The following is a 21,679-nucleotide window of genomic DNA, read 5'->3' on the forward strand; positions in this document are numbered from 1 at the left end:
GTTGTGAGCCATCATGTGGTTGCTGGGGATTGAACTCATGACCTTTGGAAGAGCAGGCAATGCTCTTAACCACTGAGCCATCTCTCCAGCCCCCCCTCCCTTTTTTTTTTGAGGCAGGGTTTCTTTGTGTAACATCCCTGGCTGTCCTAGAATGTGCTCTGTAGACCAGGCTGACTTGAACTCACAGAGATCCACCTATCTCTACCTTCCAAATGCTGGGATTAAAGGCATGCGCCACCACTGCCTGGCTCAAGAAGTTTTTTATACATTTTATGTTTTTTTTTTATTGTAATTACTGTTCTTTACTTTGTGATAAGCCACCTTTAATATATTTATTTTTCTTCTAATCTCTACTTGATTTATGTCTCAATAGTATATCTTTATCTGAATATTAAAATTCCCCCCATTCTGAAAAAATTTTTAAGTAGGCTTAGCATAGTGACATACACCTTTAATCCAGCACTTGGGAGGTAGAGGCAGGTAGAGCTCTTGAGTTCAAGGCCAGCTTTGTCTACAAAGCTGTTACTAGGACAGCCAAGGCTACACAGAGAATCCCTGTTTTGAAAAAACAAATTTCTCCCCATTCTTTTTGTGTGTTTAGTGTATGCATAAATGCACACATATCTATGATTGAGCTTGCCTCTGTGTGCATCAGTATTAGGAGTCTTCCTTTGTTGCTCTTCATCTTAGTTTTTTGAACTTAGAGCTTGCTGTACCTGGCCTAGGGAAGCCCTCAATATTCTCTTATCTCTGCCCACCCCTCTCAGTCCACAGTATTGGGATCATAGTCTCATGCTACCATGCAATTTTTTTTTGTTTTTTGAGACAGGGTTTCTCCGTGGCTTTGGAGCCTGTCCTGGAACTAGCTCTTGTAGACTAGGCTGGCCTCGAACTCACAGAGATCCGCCTACCTCTGCCTTCTGAGTGCTGGGTTTAAAGGCGTGCGCCACCACCGCCTGGACTACCATGCTATTTTTATGCAGATGCTGTCTATGAACTCAGGGTCTCACACTTGAACAGCAAATTTCCACAGCCCCTCTATTCTTAATCTTGGAAATGATTATATTTGATATTTCAGTTTGCTTATCAATCATAATTTACTTAGGTATTCCTGTAACTGGTGCTATCTGCACAACATGCTGATGTAAACATACTACATTTCTCCATTGTTTCCTTGGAATGTCAGACTCTGTTGGCATGATGGTGATGTTCTGTGTAAGGCTAGAAATGATGCAAGCACTTGGCCTGTACATTGTCATTTCCTCCATCCTAAGGATGAAATCAGAATACTGTTCAACAGACTGAAGCCGTGGCTAATAGGGAAAGGTCTGACACTGCATCAGTTGTTAAGTTAAACACACTAATGAAACTTTGTGAAAGTGATTCCAGTTCTGTTGGTGTTTAGCCACGTTAGCACAGCTCCGTCTACAATTTAGCAGAGTGTCTCATTCAGAGAGAGGAAGCAACTTGACCTACTTGAACCAGGCTGGCTAAGAACAAGGCAAGATTATAAAACTGTATATTTCAATATGTAAAAATATTACTTTAACCAATGTCATTTTATATCCTAGGCTGAATCCTTGTCATAACAAAAACCATACTTTAAAAAGCAAACCAGTTACTTAATTTGAAACCATTTGTTTCTTTGAACAAAGCAACAACCTTCAGGAAGCAGTTAGAGGCTTACTTCTCAATTACATATGGTAGCATCTTGTGATCTGAAGATGCTCTTAGACCGAATCTCCTAGTGAATGTTGGCAATTGGAGTGATTTTTGTTTTGAACACTTTTGTGCTGTTTTATCTAAAAGATAAGCATTCATTTATGGAAACATGAAATACAAATGTAATTCATTCTTCAGGGAAGCTTAATGTTCACTGAGGTACCAAGTGCTTGAAGCACAGATTTTCAAAGATAAGGTCACCTTAATACATATTCTGAGAAGAGGAATAATTAAACCTTTTCTTCTTGTAAGTCATCTTGAGTCTAGAAAGAATGATAGTCCCAGGGTGTGAAAGTTTGCTCTGAGTGTGGGAAAGTTAGGAATTGATCCTGAGAACTTGTAGGCTGTCTTAGAGAAATCCTGATTGACAAGTGTGGGTGGTCAGTTTGTGAGGGTGTGTGCTCAGTAATCTTTACACACATGCACTTAAGTTTTCACTGCTTTGAATAGCTGCCATGCCATATGCTTGTGTGTAATTGTTTTCTTAAATTATTTTCCCATCACTTCCCTTTCTTACCAATTAATTTCATATATATGAGACATATTTTGGGATTCTGTTATAGATGACCTACTTTTTTATTAATTGTTAAGCTTTCAAAATTTTGTTTGTTCAGAATGCTATTTTCATTACTTTCTGGTGCTTAATAAGTGGTTTTATACAAAGCTGCATATTAAAAACAAAGCAAAAAATTAAAAAAAAACCATAGTCTTAGTCTACAAGTAGTTTTTGTTAAAACTGACCTCCAGGAAAAAACTAAATGCTAATGCTAAATCTAGGTTTATTCTATGTAATTCCTTGTATTATTTACTTTCTGACTTGAGGCCACATAAACTATCCATTTTTAAAAATACCGTAAACAATTTTTCTTGAATCCTTATCACTGTACTGAAAGATTCAGGTTAGGACTGGAAGATCTTTCCAATTCATCAGAATTCTTTTTCTAGTAGTTAAGTGTTTAATATGATTTTTTAAGTTTTTGTCTGCAGATATCCCTACAAGTTGATTACCTTTTCTCTACTTTTCAGTTTGGCTTTTCCTCCCCCAAATTTCTCATTAATTTGGGTTGAGAGGTATCATTGTAAGCTGTGAGGTTTAATGCTACCAGGGGAAAATGGACACTATTTGTTTCCCTTTCTTTTTAGCTCCACTAACAAAAAATGTAGCCCACGAAGCAGCTTATTTCAAAAGAAGCACTGTAGAGCTTTTTAAATAAAACGTAAAAAATATGCTAGTGTTCATTGCCTACGTGACTTTAAGCGAAGGCTCTTAAAAACATTCCATGTGGAATCCAAATCCTTGTTAAGCTTAGCTCGGCACAGTGGCCTGCAGAGCCTGTGACTGCTAGTAGCAGTCAGGCATCTCAGTGCTTGCTCGTGTGCTTCCCTCAAGCTTCTTAAACACATTGATTAGTATTTTCTTTGCAGTTATCGCTGTGACGATTTTGTGGTCAATGACACCAAGCTGGGCCTGGTGCAGAAAGTGAGAGAACACTTACAGAACTTGGAAAAGTGAGTAGTGGGTCCTGGAAAGGGGAGGGACCACTCGGTTACCAGCTTGATATATGAATGCAGTTGAAATGTTGATAAACAAAGCCTTGGGTTTATATTTCTGAAACTCTGCCCATATTTCATTCAGTACTTTCCGTAAACCATATCCAAGGTCCAAGAGCCTGTCTTTAAATAACTACCCACAAAGCTACAAGCTATTCAGTTCACTCACAAGAAAGAATTTGGTGGTTGCAAGGAAGATGCATGAAAGGACATTAAGATAATTGTAGAAATATTTGGCATTAAAAAGTTTATGGTTAATATACTGAAGATCTGTTTTGAAAAACAGATTTCAGTATTTAAAGAGAAGTTAGGTTCGAGTGTCTTGAGTGTGCACTACACAAATAAACCACAACATAGGACCTCAATTTCTTCTTCTTCTTGGTAGAAAAGTACATAGAACTTGAAATTACAAAGAGCTTTGTGACCTAAGGAAATATAAGAATTTATTTGAAAACTTGTCTTGCTGTAGCCAAATTGCTTATTCAGATAAAACTCCCAGGACCCAGAACTGAAATGATAAATAGAAATCCACATAGCAATGCCTTTGAAGCTGCAGGATATGACAGCCGACTCAAATGAAACCTGGGTGGCTCCTCACAGTCACCTATATTGTCGTGTCCATCTGATTTATTTTGGCAGTTGGTGTACTAAAAGTATTGTGAAAACATATCAGCTGAGTGTCTCTATTTCATAAGTGTAAACTAGTAGAATATTTCAGAATAATAAAGGAAAAAATATCTTCTGTTTCAACACTATATAGTGTCTTTGTTAACTAAAGTTACACATATTTCACTGCCATAAAGATGAAAGGGAAGAATCAAAATAGTTAATATTTTGGGTCTAGGTACTTGTGTCATCTTTTGACTACTTACTTTTTCAAAGTGCGTTTAATTCTTTTCATTGGAGGTGAGCAGCATGGGGCTATGTGTGACAAGAAACAGAAGCCCCGAGAAGCCTCTAAGTCACTGAGAAATGATTTTCAATTTTAATTAAGTTTAAATAGCTATGTATAGCGAGGAGTGATCATTCTGTGTTGGAGAGTTTAGTTCTAGCGCAGTGGTTCTCATCTGCCTCATGCTGTGCCCCTTTAATACACTTCCTCATGTTGTGGGGACCCCACCATAAAATTATTTTAATTGCTACTTCATAACTAATTTTACTACTGTTATGAATCTTAATGTAAATATCTGATATATGACCCCTCTGAAAGGGTTGTTGAACCCTGAAAGGGATTATGACCCACAGGTTAAGAACCGCTAGTCTAGAGGATTCTACTATTTGAGAATAACAGTATAAAATATATCTTAAAATGTATTTTCAAAAGCCAAATGCTTTATTCAGGTAGTTTAAGCCTGAAAGATATTAGTCATGTTTACTAAGTAGCATGTTTTGTGTCATTTCCAGAACAGGTAAAAGAATAGTTTAATATCTTGTCACCAAGTGCTTGAAGCAACTGATACCAGACCTATGTTCCAAAGACATTGTAGTTCATGAAGTTATGGAAAGAAAAACAAGTGTATCTTTGATAATTCAAATTTTAGAAAAGAATTGGCAGACTTAAAGCCTGGACTGTTGAGTGGTAATTTTTATTCCTTCAGATAGTTCTCTTGGTAACTTTAAGGCGATACTGTGAGGATGGGAGTAACTCTGAATTTTAAGCAAAGACTTTCCTAGTGTAGTATAAGGATTTATTTTGAAATGTCCTTTGCCATATAACTAAATCAGATGAGTGAGGTTATCCATGCCTGTGTCCTTGTGCTGCTTCATGCCTCACAGCGGACAGAAGGCAGTCCACAGAGGCAAACTGAAGTTCAACATCTTTTCCAGATCAAGAAAGAAAGAAAAAAGAAAGAAAGAAACAGCATATTGTTTGAGAATAGCTGTTAAGTTTCCTATCCATTGTGTAAGATCAGGGTTTTCCTTTTGTCACGAGCAACAGATCTTCTGAATTTTGAAGCTTCATAGTCTCTTGTCAGGAAGGAACGCATATCTTACAGACCTCAACTCCTAACCATTGTTGGGAGTAGCATCGGCTCTCCCCGTGCTGTGGAGGAGCAGTGGAGATTTCCAGGGAGTGAAAAGTCTCAGATCACTTCAGATACTAGTGGGCCTGACTGGTCGGTCACTTGATGACCTCACAAAGCAGCTGGGCTGGACTCTACCTTAGATGTTGAGGGCAATTCGGGTTTATCCTTTAGCTTGCTGCATATCATGTATTCATTAGTGTCTTTTTAACTGTTTGTTTTTATCTTAATAGCTCAGCTTTTACAGCTGACAGGCATAGAAAAAGAAAATTATTGGAAAACTCATCACTAAACAGCAAGTTATTAAAAGTAAATGTAAGTATTGAAAAATTGTTCCTATGCAAGAATTAAGGTCTAATCACTGTTAGAGCTCTAACAACTGTGCTTTGACCTGTTATAGATTTTTATTAATGTGTCTTGAAGTGTTTTGCAAAAATGTTTGCCACTTATAAAACACCCCTCCCCTCCTTTGGAGGTGATCTATGTAGTCCTGGCTGTCCTAGAACTCTATGTAGGCAAGGCTGGCCTCACTTAGAGCTTTGCCTGTCTCTGCTTCCCCAGTGTTGGGATTAAAGGTGTTTACCACTCTGCAAGCAGTTCAAGTTTTTTTTTGTTTGTTTGAGATAGGGTTTCACTATATAGTCCTGGCCAGCCTGGAACTTTCTAGACCAGGCTGGCCTTGAACTAAAATACCAGCTTGCCTTTGCCTCGGAGTGCTGGGATTAAAGGCGTGGCTCATCACACCCTGCACACCCTGTCCAAGCAGTTCACTCTTAGTCCTTATTCAGGCACCTTCTGTGATGCTGAAAGCCTGCTTCCTTCTGGTAATGTTCCCGTTTTAGGGTTCCTATTGTCCTGATGAAACACTATGACCAAAGCAACCACAGGAGGAAAGGGTTTGTTCTGCTTACACTTCCACATCACAGTTCGTCATGGAAGGAAGTCAGGGCAGGACCCTGGAGACAGGAGCTGATGCAGAGGCCATGGAGGGTGCTGTTTACTGGCTTGCTCAGCTGTTTTCTTATAGAAACCAGGACCACATTACTTGGCCTTCCGCATCAATCACCAATTAAGAAAATGCCCTATAGGCTTATCTACAGTCTCTGATGACTCTAGCTTGTGTTAAGTTGACATGAAACTCTTTTGAGTACAGTTCCCTAGATTCTATTGGTCTGAACTTTTTTTTTGGTAGGGTTTTTGTTTGTTTGCCTCAGGGCTTCATTAATGTAATTTCACCATGGAAATATTCATCCTCATTTTAGAAACCACTCAGATTAACAGAGTCACTATATATTTAATGACCCAGCAGTATTTTTGCCTTGCATTTAACCCTTTGCTGTCAATGGACCTATGCCTAAAGTTTTAAATGGCAAAGGTGCTGTCTTAGCCATCTGAATTACAGGCAGAGATGTTTGGGTTGGACTGGAGGATTTACCTCCTGGTATCTATATATCTTGGGGGCATCTGTAGAACTGCAGAGAACCAAGCCTCTGTCTTTAAGAATTTCAGGTTGTGTTTTATGGTTCATACTCATTGCTAGGAACACATCTGTCACTTGAGTATGCTTTTCAGTTAAAAGTTAGGGTTTGCATGTTTGTGATTTTCAATTTATATTTTTAGTAGGATCTTGTAAATAAATGTATCAACTTAAGATGTATTTCCCCGTTTTCTTGCATCTGTGGTACTTGTTGATGCGTATTTTCTGAGAAACAGATACTAAAATACCCATGCCCTCACATTACCTAGAGAGGCTGTCTGGAGGTACTCACTGGGCAGAAGAGGGAAAGGAGTGCTTCCAGATAGGCATGGCACTAGAGTTTCAAGCAGAGACCTTGGCTTAGTGTTGGTGTTTGAAACAGTGAACCATCCTCGGCAGTGCTTATGGCTTCTTCTTCCATGTTACAGGGAAGTGCAACTGCCATCTGTGCCACAGGCCTCCGGAATTTGGGCAACACATGTTTCATGAATGCTATCCTTCAGTCACTCAGGTAATGAATGCTACAGTCAGAAGTTTACATATTTGACACTATAGATCAAGTGTTCAGAGACTGTCTTCTGCCTCAAACACTACTTCCTGTGCTTTTTTTCCCTCATCAGTAAAATTGAGAAAATGTTTCCTACTTCACACAGTAGGAGGGAAGAGTAAATAATGTTATCTGTCTAAATGCCTTCAAGCATTTTTTTTTGGTTAGAAAATCATGGTTAGCTCTTATTTCTGTTTGTTTTTTGAATGACTACAGGAGGGATCAGGACATGTCTGTTTGAAAGATGAGATAGAAACTATTTTAGGCCATGTGTACATGTTTCTCTCCTATTTTATTCCCCTCAACTATTTCCTAGCTTTTTTTTAAAAATAGGTTTTAAACATGTAAAACTCAAGGCAGATGTTAATGGTAGATACATACCATCTCAGCCACTCAGGAAGCTAAGGCAAGGGAGATTGCCAGCTCAAGCCTGGATAACATAGTCAAACTCCAGTCAAACTCCTTTTCCAGAGAAGGAAAAGACAAGTTTAAAACAAACAAAAAAAACTTAGTTGAAAATATAAAACTTCCCTGGCTGAGGGATGTATCTGGCCAATAAATAGGCTTGTAATCTGTAGACCCTAGGCTGCAGGGAACCTGGTTCAGAGCTTCTTTCAGCCACTAGTTAAGTCTTCATGAGAACATCACAGAAAGTGGCCAATAGGGTTGATCTCAGTGGAAGAAACTGCTTTAAAATTTTACACTTTTAGACTTTATTGAGGCGACAAGGGGAAGTCAGTTATCTTCCCAGTCAGAGCAGAGCCACACTGAATCTTAGAGGTTTGTCTTCCCTCTCACCTGTTTTCCTCAGAGAAATTAGTTACTGCTAATGTTTCCTTATGATTATACAGCACATCTAAATAATGAGATTGTTTCCATGGTTTGTTTTCTCTGGTGGAATTGTTGGATTAGATGTCCAAACATCAGGGAGGAGTTGCTCCAGACATCACTCACACAGCCTCAATTGATGCAAAAGCAAGAGGATTTTTATTCTGTCATGACAGGGCCCTTCAGGTTCGGGATATGAAGGACCCCCAAGAGCTGTTACAGCCCATCTTTTAAAGCAAAAAGCCACAGACACAAGGGGGGAACCTGTAGGTTGTTTATCAACTTACTGGATTGGCGTATTCATAGGATTGCTAGTAGTGATTGGTCTATTCCAGGGCAGGAGAATAGGAGAATAGCTGCGTGGTCAGGTGATAAGGGAGAGCATCTGTGGTCCATCCTGACCTTGGTCCAGTGACTAAATCAATACATCAGGAACTGAGTCAACATCTGTGGGTTGTCTTTGCCTCAATTCCCAGAATGGAGTTATGTTTGAAGATTATTCACAAGGACACAGGAGGACGAGCAGTCCAGCATATATGTGTGTGTGTGTGTGTGTGTGTGTGTGTGTGTGTGTGTGCATGCGACTGTCCGGTTTCCAAGAGAGAGTGAGTGTAAGGTTTTAGAAAATTGTCTTAGGGTTGAGGGGCTTAGAAATGCATTTAGAGTCTTTCAGAATTATTTTATTGAATACCTGGAAACAAGCACCCTGAAAGAGAGAAGTGGAAGATGGGGGGTGTAGCTCAGTTGATAGGGAGCACCCCAAGCAGACACCAGGCCATGGCAGTTCCCCAGCAAACATATTAGGTGTGCTGGTGCATGCCTGAAAAGAGTGAAGAAGAAGGAATGAAGAGGGAGGAGAGGGGAAGGAAGAAGGGACAAGGGATTTTTAAAGGGAAATTTACTTTTGAGTCATTTGTTCATTCCCTTGGAGTTGCACATCTGCTATTTCTTAGAGCGAGGGGCAGCAGTGAAACTCGGTGAACTAGAACTGCCCCGAGTGCTGTATAATGAGGCACGTGAAAGATTAGATTTTGAAAATTCTTGTGTAGATTTTGTAGAACCTTTTTTTAACCATCCTTTACATTTTTTTTAAAATAATTTTCTTCACTTCCCTTTAAAATAGTAACATTGAGCAGTTCTGCTGTTATTTCAAAGAGCTGCCTGCTGTGGAATTACGGAATGGGAAAACAGCAGGAAGGCGAACATACCACACCCGGAGCCAAGGGGACAACAACGTGTGAGTTATCAGAAATGTCCTTTCTGGCTTTGAGCCGCAAACATGAATTTCTCGGGTGATTTTTAGATTATTTGAGCTAATGAGTAGATTTTATAAAACTCTTCTAATATTGTGTTAATCTAGCTCATAATCTTGTTTCCTTAAATTTCTGCTTATAATGGGAAGCATAGCTAGTGCTGCACTCGAGCCTTTGCAGACATCAATAAGTATTGCAAGTCCATCTTAATCTTTGGATCCGTTACTGATATGTTAGTTAAGCCTGTTTGGGATGATAAAATTAATAGCCAGTTTGAGTTAATCTGGAGGAGTTAAAAACAGAAGTGGTTATCAAGGACCATTTTATATGTAGATTCACTGCAGCTTTGCCCATCTGGGGTTCAGAAGATCTGCTATGTTACACTAGTAGAATAGTGTATCTTTTCCATACCATTACTGAATAAGATATACCTTACCCATGCGTGTAGTGTTTTTCCTGCCAGCCTGTTTCACTCCCACACACACTTCTTTCCTACTAATTTTGAAAGGCCATTTATGAGGCACTGCCCTGCCTCAAAGAGAGAGGGAGGGAAAAGGAGAGAGAGAGAGATAATGTTAGAATATTGTGTAATGCAGCTAGAGCCCCATCATAGAGAAGGGGTCATATAGTGTGTAAAGGGAGCTTCCTTTGGGGACAACATATAGGAGGAATAGGAAAGTGCCTGCATTTAGGGGACTTGCGTTGTGTCAAAGGAAACAGCAGGGGGAATAAAGGGGAAATACATGTATGCAGAAGTTAAGAGAAGCACTAACAGTACCCGGTGTATTGGTGTTATTTAGAATTTGTCTGGCTGATTAAGTCAAAAAGAGAATTTACTGAAGACCTGTTGGTGAGTCTGCATTACTGGATGTTTCGAAAATCAGGTCAAAGCTAGCACCACAGCCACAGTCATGCACAGAACTGCCCTCTAAGAACGTTGCAGCTCTTGCTCCTGCCCCTGGATTTGGGGTGGTGCTTGTTACTTCTGCCACCTCCAAAGAGGATTTGGTGCTGTCTCTTCTTTTTTGTGTCACCTAACTCCTGCTTCAAATGTGCAGAACCCAGGCCATGTACTTTGCTCCAGCTGCAAGGAGGGCTAAGAGGGCACCTTCCGGCTGTTCCAGTGTCTCTTGGGAGGTAGGCCAGTGTATATGGTTTGCTGTCAGAGAAACCTTCAGTCAAGTACCCAGGAGTGGTTGACTATACTGCCAGATCTAGTAGCTGAATTCAGAGTTTATCAGTTTAACTACTTGCACAGAAGAATCAGAATTAGCTGTAACTTTTGTATCTATGGTTTTTATTTCTCATGTAAATTTAGGAGATTATCTGTCAAGAACTATTTTGCAAAGTCATTAGGCTCCTTCTTATTCAGGGGAGTGGCTTTTGTCCACATAGTCCCAGATAGTGGGGAACTCCTATTACGAACGAACGTATCCTAGCTATGGGGAAAAGGAGGGGTTGCTAAGGACTACTCTTTTTCCTGAGGAAACTCCCCCAGAAGTGGCACACTCCCAGGTTTTTATTCTTGGAGTTCATCTGATTAATTAAAAGAAGTGAAGAATGGCTATGGGGGGAGAGCTAGGAGAACACGGAGTAGTAGGACCTGGAGCAGCTTTGCACATAGTCACTGTGAAGTGACCAAAAGATGCCCAGTAAGAAGTTCCTGTCAGAAATGGGAAAACCTGAATAAAAAGTCATAAAGGCCGGGCATGGTGGGCACACCTTTAATCCCATCAGAAGCAGAGGTGTTTGAGTCTGAGGGCAGCCTTGACTACGTAGCAAGTCCAAGATAGCCAGGAGTACATAGTGAGATCCTGACACATACACCAAAAATCGTCAAAGTCTCTTCTAGATTTGGGTTTAAGGGTCAGTGTGTAGAGTTAAAGCCTCAAGTCTTAGGACCACGTGTACTGTCTGAGGCAGAGATGAATGAGTCCAATCTGGAAGGCCCCTTCAAGGAAGAAGGAAACATGCAGGAGATGGGGACATTCTGTTGCTTGTTTACGTTTTTACGCGAACGTGTTTAAGTAATTTGCTTGCAAGTTAACCACTGCTTTACTGTTTTGTATGTTTCCTTTAAATTGAGTGAACAAAATGATAGTACATTTATATACTCAGAGATATAGTTAAAATTAGTCAACAATACTACTATTCATATGGGGTTTTAAAAATGCCCTTACATAGGTATTAGGCTGAGTTTAGAAGACTAAGTCCTTGAAAAGCTCTCATGTTTTACTGTATTTATACAGTTGAGACATATGTGTTGAAATAATGACCTTTCATGGATGCTAAAGCTATCATCTCCCCCCCTTTTCCAGGTCTCTAGTAGAAGAGTTTAGGAAGACACTGTGTGCTTTATGGCAAGGCAGCCAGACTGCATTTAGTCCTGAGTCCTTGTTTTATGTTGTCTGGAAGATCATGCCTAACTTCAGGTAGGTATTGAAGGGTGCGTAAGACATCTGTGTCCATTCTGCTGTTCCTCAGCCTCTTATAAAACTGGTGCTACTACAGGTGCTTCTAGCAGCGCTTTTATTAGACGAGCGTATGGCATAGAGTAAACACTCATTTAAAGTCCCATAAGTAGTCCATGTGTGCTAGGAAAATGTAGCAGACCACAAACATCCCTCGATTCTTTCAAGTCTTTCTTTTTTAAAAAATTTTATTTCTATATTCATTGTTTTGCCTGCATGTATGTCTCTCTGAGGTGTTGAATCCCCTGGAACTGGAGTAAGCTGTCATGGGTGCTGGGAATTGAACCTGGGTCCTCTAGAAGACCAGCCAGTGCTCTGAGCCATACATATCTCCAGCCCTGATTGTTTCAAGTCTCACAGAGAAATAATTGTCATCACATGCTATCTTATCATCCCAGCTTAAAGAATGAAGTGAGGGTTGGGGCTTGGTTGGTAGAACACTAGCCTGATATGTGTGAGGCTACAGGTTCAATCTCTGATACCACTCAGGTACCGTGCTGTCCAGGTTGACTGTGAGTCACACTTTGGGAGACAGCAGGGCCAATCCTACTTAGCCACCTGTTCATTCTCTCTGGTAGCTGTCCTGCCTCTCTTGGTTAGTCATCCCTGGGAGAATCTGGATCATTACTGATGTATGGTATGCCAGTGTTTGTCACACTTGGCTATTTCTTTGAAGCAATTTATAGCTCTTAGAAGTCATGATTTGGTACTTTGCATATATCCTTTGTTTAAAAACCACTCATTGCTGGGCGGTGGTGGCGCACGCCTTTAATCCCAGCACTTGGGAGGCAGAGACAGGCGGATCTCTGTGAGTTCGAGACCAGCCTGGTCTACAAGAGCTAGTTACAGGACAGGCTCCAAAACCACAGAGAAACCCTGTCTCGAAAAACCACAAAAAAAAAAAAAAAAAACAAAAACAAAAACAAAAAAAACAAACCACTCATTGTAGTGAAATTTAACAATATATCTTGTACCTTTTAATATAAAGAAATGTGTAAAAGGTATAAAACTCAAAGCCTTGTAATTCACTGCTTACCAAATGAGCTGAGCCTCTGAGTGTCTGATTTAACTGCTGTTGACCCTGGTGTTAAGTCTCCTCTCGACTCTAGGCAGGAAAAGCAGCAATGACAGCTCAGATGCCACTCATCAGGCTTGAACTTTACATATCATTGTGGTTCCCATTTATTGAATGTCTACTATGTGGAAAACCCTAATTACTTTATCCTTATTAAAAACCAAGCAACAAAGCATTTTAGCCAAGTCAGGACATGTTTCCCCTAAGTTTAGAGAAGTCAAAGTAGAGAAGCAGCTTGCTCGGTCTTCTATATCTACCTGATAGTCTGACCAAATTAGAAGTGTGTAGGAGCTGGTTCTTAGCAGATGTGACTTGAGTGAAGGGTGGTGCGGTTTCCTTCATCTTTTCATCTTGACTGTTTGACACCCCTTTTCTGATACAGTGCAATCTGCTTTTCTTCAAACATCACCTCATCACTGCCCTCTCTGGGTTCTATAGCCCAACTGTGAGCATGGTTTAATTTAACTGTTGAATTTACTGATTTTAGTATTTCTACTGATAAATGAAAACTTCAGAAGAGAAAGCCAGGTTGAGAAATTTACTCAATCTCTGGGGTGATTTCTGATACATAAGAATTCTGATGTTTTCCCAGTTACAGCTGGGCTTTCTTCTGGTTCTGCAATAATTGAGATCATTCCCCATTTTTGTGTACTCAAAGAACTTCCCTTTGTTGAAAGATAGAGATGTACAGATCTTGAGATCATCACCTTACTGAGTTAAAAGCCTGGAGGTGGGACTGTCCTGCGAGTTCTGGGAGGATGCTGATGGCGGTCTGCTGAGCTCTGCGGGTAGGGCTTTCTTTAAGGCTAGGTGTGATTCTTAAACCATGGGCATGTGGAAGCACAGCTAGTCTTCCAATATGCTGCCACTGTGTTTATTTATAACCCACACTATTGTTCTGTTTGCAAAGCCTGGGAAAACTGGCTTCTGGAATGACATTGGAGAGAAGTAGGAGCATCTTTCATCTACGAAGTGAGCGTGGGCAAAAGTCATGAATGCAGCCAGGAACTTTTGTGTATACATCAAGGCTACTTTTCCCCACTGGAACCAAAAGCCAGTTACCTAGCAGGGAAATTTTCTCATAGTCCAGTGTGCATATCTGCTTACTATATGTACGACTTCCTAGTATGCCCAGCCTTGTTCGGTTTTTTCTTAAAAGACAGATACATTCAGGTTTTAGTAGGCAAAATATGTATGGTTCTAAATTTAAAAGATTAAGATTACAATAGGCACTGAGTGTTCTCTTTCACTCCAATCCCTCACTATCCTGTTTTCTGGAAGTAGGCAGTTACCTTATCGCCAAGTGTGCTTTCAGTGATAATCTCTGTACATGCTTAAGTGTACTTAACTTTAAAAATAAGTGATTATATAAATAATGCCTTTCCTGTAGCTTTGCTGAGATGAACAGCCTGTGTACACGTATGTATAACTGTCTGACTGCAGACTTGCTGGGTCAGAGTTTGGACCCTTATGATTCAGATGGCCTTTCACTTACCTCTGTCACTCCTGCTTCCATCAGCATGGGTTTACCTTGTGCTCTTGCTGTCTGTTTGCCCTTTGGTCCAAACTTTTCTTTAGGATCTAGCTTATTTACTCCATGGAAGTCTTTTTAGAAATTAAATCAGGCCGTGTGGTATTCACTTGCATCTCATATTTATTTGCCATTTCTGCTTCCATGAACAACCTGATTGCCTCAACTTCCTAAAACATAACTTTTTTTTTTTTGAAAAAATTTAGTTCTTGTTATAACTTACATAAGGAATGGGAAAATGTAGTGTGAATTCTAATTGGTCTTAATAATAAAAACCCGGAGTCAAATATGAAGGGGTGAAAGCTGAAAGATAGAGACGCAGAGCAGCTAACCACTAGAATTCTTACTTTTATGAAACTTTTGGACTGAATGGGGTATCCTGTCTCCACAAGTTCTCAGACTGAATGCCTTGAGCTCCTATATCCTCCCGCCTTATATTCTCTCTCTGCCCAACTATATCCTATCTTGCCTCCACCTCCCTAGTGTTGGGATTAAAGGCATGTGAGTTCCAAATACTAGGATTAAAGGTGTGAATCACCACCACTTGGCTCTGTTTCTCTTTTACACTGGATCAATTTTGTGTAGCCCAGTGTAGCCTTGAGCTCACAGAGAGTCATTTGCCTCTGCCTCCCCAGTGCTGTGTTGAAAGGTGTGTGCCACCACTGCCTGGCCTCTATGGCTAACTGGTGTGACTTAACTCTGCACTCTGATCTTCAGGCGAGCTTTATTTGTTAGAGCACAAACAAATATTACCACAGAAGAATGATTTTACCTTATATGTTAGTGATTTTTAGGTTTCTGGACAGTATAAAAGATCATTTATAATTTTTAATCTTTTGAGATAAATTTGTGAAAGAAGACTTTAAAGTACTGTGTTGTTCTTTTTTAAGCAGCATTAGTTCTTCTGATAGGAAGTGTGCTGTTACATACATATGTCTGCATTTGTTGTAAACATTCATTTCTATTGTTTTCATGTTTTATAAGACAATGCCAACACTGGGCAAAAGATAGCTTAATATACTTCAGTTTTGCAAGTGTTTTGGCCAAAAGAATAACTTATAATTCTTTTATGAATGTTGAAATACTTTAAATATGAATAGAACGTAAAATTCTATCAGGTATGCAAACAGCATAAGTCACTCAGTCAAGAGCTGCTAATGGGACAGGAGTGATGACACACATCTGCATCCTTGCTCTCAGGACTGAGTCAGGATTGCAGGTTTGAGGTGGCCTACACACAGTAAGACTTTGTTCCATCCCCCATACCCAGAGAGAAAGAAAACTCTTAATATGTTTTAGGTATTTTAGAGGCTGTTTATCCTAGACTAATCAACTTTGCGGAGGCATGCCTTAATGCTTTCCTTTTTTTTTTTTTTTTTTTTTCTGGACAAGGTTTCTCCATGTAGCCCTGGTTGTCCTGGAACAGACTTGTAGACCATGCTAGCCTTGAGCTCAGAGAAATCCTTCTCCTGCCTCCGCTTCCTGAGTGCTGGGATTAGAGGTGTGCACCACCACACACAGCTATCTTACTCCTGTGTGCACGTGTGGTATTGGGGATTGAACCTAGGGCCCTGCACATAAGCAAGTGCTCTATCCTCAGTCTTTTAGTTTGAGACAGGGTCTCATTAGGTTGCCCTGAACCTCCTGCCTCAGTTTCCTGTGAGATGAGGTCATACTCAATTTTCTCAGCATGTCTGGATTTAGTGATCCACCTGCCTCAGGATTATAAGTGCCCACCACACCACACCTGGCTGCTCTTATCCTCTGACTGATTATTCTTTGTTTAGGCAGTGCCAATATATAGTAACACATTATTTAGAATGTTTACGCTCATACCTGACTAGCACCCCATTCTTTATCAGAACAGTGATTTGTCTTTAAGATGTGTATCTTCATGTGTCACAAGTTGTTGCTCCTTTGTGCCTGGTGATGTGCTCCCATCAGTGTGTCTCCGGACACTTAGAGGTCCTTTAGGAGTTTCCAGTATTTGCAGTATGATTTCTCACATCATTTTTGTTTTTATTTATTTATTTTTATGTATACAATATTCTGTCTGTGTGTATGCCTGAAGGCCAGAAGAGGGCACCAGACCCCATTACAGATGGTTGTGAGCCACCATGTGGTTGCTGGGAATTGAACTCAGGACCTTTGGAAGAGCAGGAAATGCTCTTAACCTCTGAGCCATCTCTCCAGCCCCTTCTCACATCATTTTGACAGATTTTCTGTTAATCTTTCGGAATGCATCAAGGAAGAGGATACTCTTAGGTCTAACAATTGTAAAGAACCTCATTACTATGGAAACCTCTGTTACTTTCTTTGGTCTTTTAATCCTGGTCTGTCACAGAGACTAAATGTGGGTCTTTATAACCTGTTTCTTCCTTAGTTCACAAGCAATTACTGGTGACACCTCTGAAACATACAATGTGCATGTCATTTACCCAGTTACAAAGCAAGAGAAATCTAATTAGCTAAAGAGGATTTTGAAGCCTGGATTGTATAACTGGGAAACAACCGAGAAAATAAGATGCTAAATAATACTACTTAACAGACTCATTGACTTATCTGAAAGTCTTTAAAATAAAATTAATTATTGAGTACTTGAGAATGGTCATTGGTTAAGAACACTTGTTCTTGGGGCTGGAGAGATGGCTCAGTGGTTAAGAGCACTGCTTGCTCTTCCAAAGGTCCTGAATTCAGTTCCCAGCAACCACATGGTGGCTCACAACCATCTGTAATAAGATTTGGTGTCCTCTTCTGGCCTGGAGGCATCCATGCAGTCCACTAAGAATACTGTATACATAATAAATAAATAAATCTTAAAAAAAAACATTAAAAAAAAAAAGAACACTTGTTCTTGCGGAGGATCTGGCTTTTATTCCCAGCACCTACATGGTGGCTCACACAGCTGGTAAATTCAGTTCCAGGGGATTCATCAACTACTTCCGACTTCAGTGGGCACCAGACATTTCACTTGGTGTCCAGACATGCATGTGACCATTCATATACACGGAATAAAATAAATCTTTTTATTTACTTTTACTTTTCTGGGACAGGGTCTCTCTGTGTAGCCCTGGGTGTCCTGGAATTTGCTCTGTAGACCAGGCTGGCCTCAAACTCAGAGATCTGCCTTTGCTTCCCGAGTGCTTGGATTAAATGTATACACCATTACCACCCAGCCATATTTCTTTTTTTTAAATTTTTACTTCCTTTTTTTTTCATTTATTTAAGACAGGGTATCACTATGTGACCATGACTGTCCTGGAATTCACTATGTAGAATAGGCTGTCCTTGAGCTTGAGGTCTCCCTGCCTCTACCTCCCAGTGCTGGGTTTATCCATGTATTTCTTAAGGGATGGAGTGTAAATGCATTTTAAAATTCAGGATCAGAAAGAAAAACAATGATTTTGATTTTGCTAAATTTCAAAATTTTAAACAAAAAGTCTCAATTTACCTTTTTGGAACAGTTGATTGTGAGCTCATATAAGTTGAGGAGAATGTTTAGGGTATTAGAGAATCATAGTATAATTGGGAATTCCTTAACATACACCAGGCAGATGTTTTGTAAAGGAATATGTGTTCACCTGGTGAAAACAGAAATTATTGTAAGGTATTGACTTGGAATGTATATTTTAGGAAAAAAAGTAATTTAAGTTATTTTGGGAAGAGTGAAATTTTTGTAGACTTGCAGATAATACTGATCTTACCTTACAGTCATACAAACAAGTGGATGTTGTGTTGAACTAGTTTAAAGCCCGTCCTTTTTATGTAGATGAACTACCGGCTTTGGATATACACTTGATGGTTTGATTTTTGTTTTTTGAAACAGGGTTTCTGTATAGCCCTGGTTTTCTTGGGACTGTAGACCACGCTAACCTTGGATTTACAGAGACCCTCCTGCTTATGCCTTCTGAGTGCTGGGATCAAAGCGAACACTTCCACCTCCTAGCTAACTGACAGTTTGAATTATACTAACTTCAGAAGTATTTGAACATATGTTGATAGTTGCTAATTTTATATTTTATGTTTAAGGCAAGCTACAGTGGATAAAGTGACTTCTGATTTTGAAGTTCCATTAATTAGGAAGACCGCCCTTAGTTTATAATTTCTAGGAAAGGGCAACAGTATAACTTAAGGGAAACTATGACTGAAAGAGAATTGGTCTCAGTGACTCCTTAAACGTCACCAGAACAGATGTACCATTTAAGGAGGACCTTAACTGTGAAAGGTGTATAGGAGACTTTTCTGTCATAGTTTTAGAATACATTTTATATATCATTGTTTTGTTTGTTTTTGGATCTCTTCGTTGTTGTTCACTAGTCATTGACCTGGATTAGTGGATTAGTGTAAGAATTCCATGAAGTCTCCTCTCACTTGTGTTCAGTGAGTCAATGTATTTTAAAAGAACATACTCTTCTAGCCCAAAAGATGGAAGTTACAGAATATTACATATCTTGAACTCATTTTGTGTGTACACACTTGTGGAGACCAGGGTTGATATCTGATCTTTTTGTTGTTGTTGTTGTTCTTCATTTTTTGAGACAGGGTTTCGGTCCTGGAACTCTCTCTGTAGTCCAGGCTGGCCTCACACTTACCGAGAATTCACCTTGCCTCTGCCTTCTGCATACTGGGATTAAAGGCATGTGTCGCCATCTTCCAGCTTGGTTATTTCTTTTTAAAACTAATTAATTTTTAAAATTAGTTTAAAAATTTAAACTTTTTAAAAATTAACTTCCTCCTTCCTTCCTTTTTCTATTTGAGATGAGACAGCCTGCTTGAGCTAGACTGGTTGACTTGGCCAGGGAGCCCTAGGGGGTTCTTATCCGTGCCCCCCCCTCCCCCCCCCATGTTGTGAGATGCTGTTTCTCACATGGTTCTGGGGACTGCACTCAGGTCCTCATGCTTGCAGAGACTGGCGGAGCTTTCTCCCTACCAGGCCCAGATAACTTTAATTCTTGGATTGAAGAGTTTTAAAACATATATAAGTATTCTAAATTTCTTACTTCTTTTAGTGAAACTTAGTCATGGCTTTCAGCTTAGATTAAGTTAAAGATTTAGGTCCTTCCTGGAGAGAACCCGTGGAGGGTGGGTCCATTTAAGAGGTGAAAATTTGTGTGTTGTCTCTTGTAGGACTTGAGGTGAGTCTCATACCATCCCTCCCCTAATTAGTTCCTTAATTTATGCTGAAGTGGAGAGGTCAGTGGAAATCACTACAGCTCCATTTAGCTCTGTTTGAAATTCAGAGACGTCTGTGTCACTTGTGGAAGTGGTGAGGCAGAAGTGGGGATCGGAGGCATGCTTGCGAGCCTGGGGCTGCAGTCATTCATGTTTGATGGGGGGGCCTCCCACACACTCTTTTTGTTTACTTCAAGGGGTTATCAGCAGCAAGATGCCCACGAATTCATGCGCTACCTTTTGGATCACCTACACTTGGAACTTCAGGGTGGCTTCAATGGTGTTTCCCGATCAGCAATTCTACAGGAGAATTCTGCTCTGTCTGCAAATAACAAATGCTGCATGTAAGACTTAGTTTACTTTTGCTCTCAGAACCCTCAGAGATGCCTGCTAGTGTGTGTGTGTGTGTGTGTGTGTGTGCGTGTGTGTGCGCGTGCTATGTGCTTTTACATTTTTGTTTAAATAAGCATTTATACTTAGGTCTTGCTGTGGTTCTCATTATTTTTGGTGAGATTTAATTAGTATTTAAAAGGTTTTCAAGCAGATAAACTGAATAATGTGCACGTGTAATACTCTTGAGATCAGGGACCCAGATCTGTAATCCTAGAACACTGGATTATGAGAGAGGATAATCATTATGAGTCCAATTCCAGGCTAAGTTAGTAGTTAGATTCTTTCCCATGCACACACAGTAATGTTAGCTAAAAGCATTTTTTTCTTTAGTGAAACTGAGAAATTTGTAAATTTGCAGAACTTTTTCTTGTCCCTTACTATTAACAAAACCTTTTGTCTTGCTTCCTTTATATTAACAGCCTGAAACATACTCAGGTATCAGAACAGTTATTTTGCTGAGAAGGAAAGTAGTATTTCAGTCTGGATTCTAGGCATTTGCATTTTTTTTTTTTAAAGAAAGGGCTGTCTACTGTGTAGCCCTGATTAGCCTGGAACTTACAGAGTGTACCTGCTTTCTGAGTCCTGCACCGTGCTCAGCCCTTTTCAGTTGTTTGTACTCTGTTTAGGATTCTTTCTGTGGGAAGATGTCTTATAAATCCCTCTCCTACATAAAGAAAGAAGTGGGGGTGACTGGTACTTTCTGGTGGTTGGCGCTCACCCTCAAATCCTGCAGCGTCAAAGAAAACAGACTGGGATGAATTGCCAGGTTCCTCCAGGACCCTGAAGTTCGAGTCAGCACACTGTAGAAAGGGAAGCTCTAAGATCCAGTTAAGCTGTTTGTTCTTCTAGCACCAAGTTAAAAATAATGTTAAATAAAAAATTGTATATTGCAGCATATATATATATATATAATGAAATAGGCTCTATCAAAGATAATTTGTATGAAATGAGAGTGTTATGTATCCTCAGTAGCTTAGAAACTCTGGGTCTTCTAGTGGAATTGCATTGTATAGTTCAGAACCAATTTTAGTATTAGTCTATTTAAAGAATAGTAATTGCAAGTTAGAAGAAAAATATATCATCAACCACTAAAGCTTTCCCTTTCTTTCCTTCAGTCCATGGGAGGAGATGTTTCAAGACCTAGGGATACTTGCTAAAAGCGCTTCTTAAAGCTGGGAGTGGGTGATGATGAGATAGAAATGCCCTGACAGTTGTTAGTGCTAATACAACAGAGCAGAAAGCATCCTGGGAATTATTAATCTTAACACATGCCGGTCATAAGGCTGAAACTGGATTTCTCCCAGGAAATGGTTATGGGCAGTGAGTTTTAATGCGCTGCTTTTAAATGAAGCAGTGTCCATTTCACGTAAAGGCAACCTTGCATATGTGCATTGATGTGCCAGGGTCAGTTGTAGCCCTTCATTTTCCATAGAATTTGTGTGTTCTTTGGTTATGGCACAAGTATAAATGGAAATCCTGGAACAGTTTAATGTCCTGTAGTTCCTAATGTGCCTTCAGGCTTTTAAAATCCATTTCTTTTGCATGTAGCAGAGAAGTTGCTTGGGTAGGTTTTTGTCTACATCATGGCAGAGGTTTACTTGGTGTGGTGCAGAAAGTTTCTGTTCAGTGTAAGAG

The 21,679-nt window shown here is 39.9% G+C and overlaps 1 protein-coding gene across 2 annotated transcripts in view; it reads left to right on the forward strand.

Annotated features, from left to right (window-relative positions):
* The window catches only part of Usp3 (ubiquitin specific peptidase 3), a 78,484-nt gene that overhangs the window by 42,872 nt on the left and 13,933 nt on the right, over positions 1-21,679 (forward strand). For both annotated transcript variants that reach the window (XM_041679469.1, XM_041679470.1), the window contains 6 exons: positions 3,148-3,231; positions 5,531-5,612; positions 7,203-7,285; positions 9,273-9,386; positions 11,721-11,834; positions 19,849-19,995. In XM_041679469.1, coding sequence (XP_041535403.1) covers positions 3,148-3,231; positions 5,531-5,612; positions 7,203-7,285; positions 9,273-9,386; positions 11,721-11,834; positions 19,849-19,995 — 624 coding nt within the window. The remainder of the gene's footprint in view (positions 1-3,147; positions 3,232-5,530; positions 5,613-7,202; positions 7,286-9,272; positions 9,387-11,720; positions 11,835-19,848; positions 19,996-21,679) is intronic.

This window comes from Microtus oregoni, unplaced genomic scaffold, assembly GCF_018167655.1.
Source record: "Microtus oregoni isolate MIOR12 unplaced genomic scaffold, Mior012 000032F_ref0000030, whole genome shotgun sequence".
Lineage (NCBI taxonomy): Eukaryota > Metazoa > Chordata > Mammalia > Rodentia > Cricetidae > Microtus > Microtus oregoni.